The 2,396-nt window shown below is 45.2% G+C and overlaps 1 protein-coding gene across 1 annotated transcript in view; it reads left to right on the top strand.

Moving 5' to 3' along the window:
- The first annotated feature begins 157 nt into the window (after nucleotides 1-157).
- The window catches only part of FAM150B (family with sequence similarity 150, member B), a 5,491-nt gene continuing 3,252 nt past the window's right edge, over nucleotides 158-2,396 (top strand). Inside the window, 2 exon segments of the mRNA XM_009705885.1 lie at nucleotides 158-208; nucleotides 211-430. Coding sequence (XP_009704187.1) covers nucleotides 158-208; nucleotides 211-430 — 271 coding nt within the window.

Here is a 2,396-nt window from a genome sequence, read left to right as displayed (position 1 = left end):
CTCCGCGCTTCCCTCCCGTAACGTTTCCCGTTTCACCCCCATGAGTCTCCCCACCTCCGACCCACCCCCCTTTTTCTCTTCCAGTGAAATAGGAGGCCTCCCCCAGCAGCGGATCCTTCCTTTTCATCTGCCCGTGCACCCTTCAGGTCAGGCTGCGATGAGTGGACTGAGGTCTCCTGGGCTGCTGGGGCTGGTGCTCTTCATTTTTTTCTCTTAATGCTCTCCGCAGGATATTGCAAAGAGAAAACTGACTCCGCAGATTTGAAGGACAGACAAAGTCTCTTAGATCTGATCATGGAGATCATTCAGGAACTGAAAAGGTACCACCTGGAGAAGGACGGCGGGGTGCAGTACTTCTCCAAACACGACTATAACTTGGATCGAAGGGAAGTGGCTGACTACGGAGGATACCAGGATGAGCAGAGAGTTGGTAAGTCACAGCCCATGACCTAGGAGATCTTTTTTTTTTTTTTTTTCTCTAGGGTGCCTCGGTGAATGAGACATCACATCAGGTTACTAATTTTATATCAAGAATTCACCGCCCAAAATACCTGCAGATTCCCTTTGGTATCAGAAGCAGACACAGATGGCAAATCTGGAATAGAAAAACTCCATTCACATCTCAGAGTCTCTTACTCTCTGGATGATGTCCTCAACTGGAAGTACAACTTCCTCTGTGTTGGCTTTGAACGAAACCTATTAATAAGGGAAAAGACTGAAACGGGCTGAGATCAAAGAAATAAGGGATGAAAACGTTCTTTTCCTGGAAGTTTACCACTCCTTAAATGTGCTTGGTTTAAGTGTTTCTTGGAAATGACCCTAGCAAGAATTCCCCTGCAGGACTATAGTATGTCCTTATAGATCTCACACCTAGCATCTCTTTCCTGCAGCTCAGCTTCATTGAACTTTTTGCCCCGCTTGTTAGTCCTTTTTGTACTCCGGAGGTAGCGCCTTTGAAATCCTAGGGAACTGAAACGGAGTACTCCTCTGTCACTGCACACGCTGTGACCGCTTTGGGACACTCCTGCAGTCGTCCTTCTGCTCCTTGGAACGGCTCTTCCCTAACCTCCAGTGAGAGCCGGGGTTGGTCTGTGAGCCGTGCAGGCTTGTATGGAGCGGTCCAGCAGCAGCCGTACCAAGCCACGCAGTGACGGACGGTTACCGCTGCGTTTCGTGATGTACTTCCGTGCATCCAGAGGAAAGCTGATTTGGCTTCTCCTCCTGCCATGTCTCATTCGCTGTCGACGGTGGCTCCCAAACCCCTGCAGCATTACTGCTGCTCGTCTTGCCCCTCCAAATGAAAGTGACTTTCTGAATATTTTCCAGCAGATGTCTACTCACCTTTTTTCCAAACTGGCTTTCGTTTTGCTAGTATGCTATTTATTTTGCCTTTATTGATCTCATAAAGCTTCATTGTACCTTTTCTTCATTCTCATTCATATTCAAACATCCTCACGATTTGCATTTGTTGGTGGTTGTCATGAAAATGTTACTTCTCCATCTGGATGATTAATGGATATACAAAGGAAGACAATTTTGTTCCACTTAAGATCAGCACAGTGAGAGCATTTTATTTTACAAATGTTGAAAAGTTAAGAGGCCAGGCTAAGCAGGGAACCCTGATCCGCACAACTCTTAAATCGCAACTTGGAACACGGGCGTAGTTTTTGGCCACCCTACATCAGCATATTGGTGCGAAACATCTGGTGTGTGCTGAACAGCTATCTGTGCAAATGATAAACCTCCTTCAGAGCAGATTAGTTGGTAGGAGTGTTACTGACTCCTAAGCAGGATTTTTCATTCTGTTACTATAATGGAGTTACTCCCAGCAACTCTGGAAAGGAACTAGCGCTTAGAGTCTTTCATTTCAGTTCTGGCATCGCTTTCCCAGTGAGCCTGTCCCATGGGAAATGTCTGAGTGAAGCACGTGTGTTTTTAATGCTCTTCATGACATAATTAGGTCAAACATGATAAGGTCAATTTTACTTACACTGACTAAAGTTAGAAGTAAATGAAGAATGACTTTCGAGAAGTGTCTAACCTCACAAGTGAATCAGATCTGGATGGAAATGCTCTCTGCTTTATATCTGATAAGAGGTGCCAGGGGAATGAGAAAGGCTGCTCAGGCATTTATGGTCAAATAAATAAAGCACCATGTAGTGTATCATACACGATCTGCACTAAGCTATCAGCATAGACTTCGGAAGGGAAAGCAATCAAAGATAGCTGTAAATCAGGAAGACACAAGCAAGGGTTAGGGCTAAAATGGATTTCAGTAAACCAGTTTCATTTTGCCATCTGCTGAACACAATACGCAAGGCGGTAAACCACAAATGTAGGGAGCCAGAAGAGAGCAATTTGCTTGGGATCATTTCCTGTGAATTTTATTTACTGCT

This window comes from Cariama cristata, unplaced genomic scaffold, assembly GCF_000690535.1.
Source record: "Cariama cristata isolate BGI_N322 unplaced genomic scaffold, ASM69053v1 scaffold37748, whole genome shotgun sequence".
Classification (NCBI taxonomy): domain Eukaryota; kingdom Metazoa; phylum Chordata; class Aves; order Cariamiformes; family Cariamidae; genus Cariama; species Cariama cristata.
This window is presented reverse-complemented; position numbering and strand designations above follow the sequence as displayed.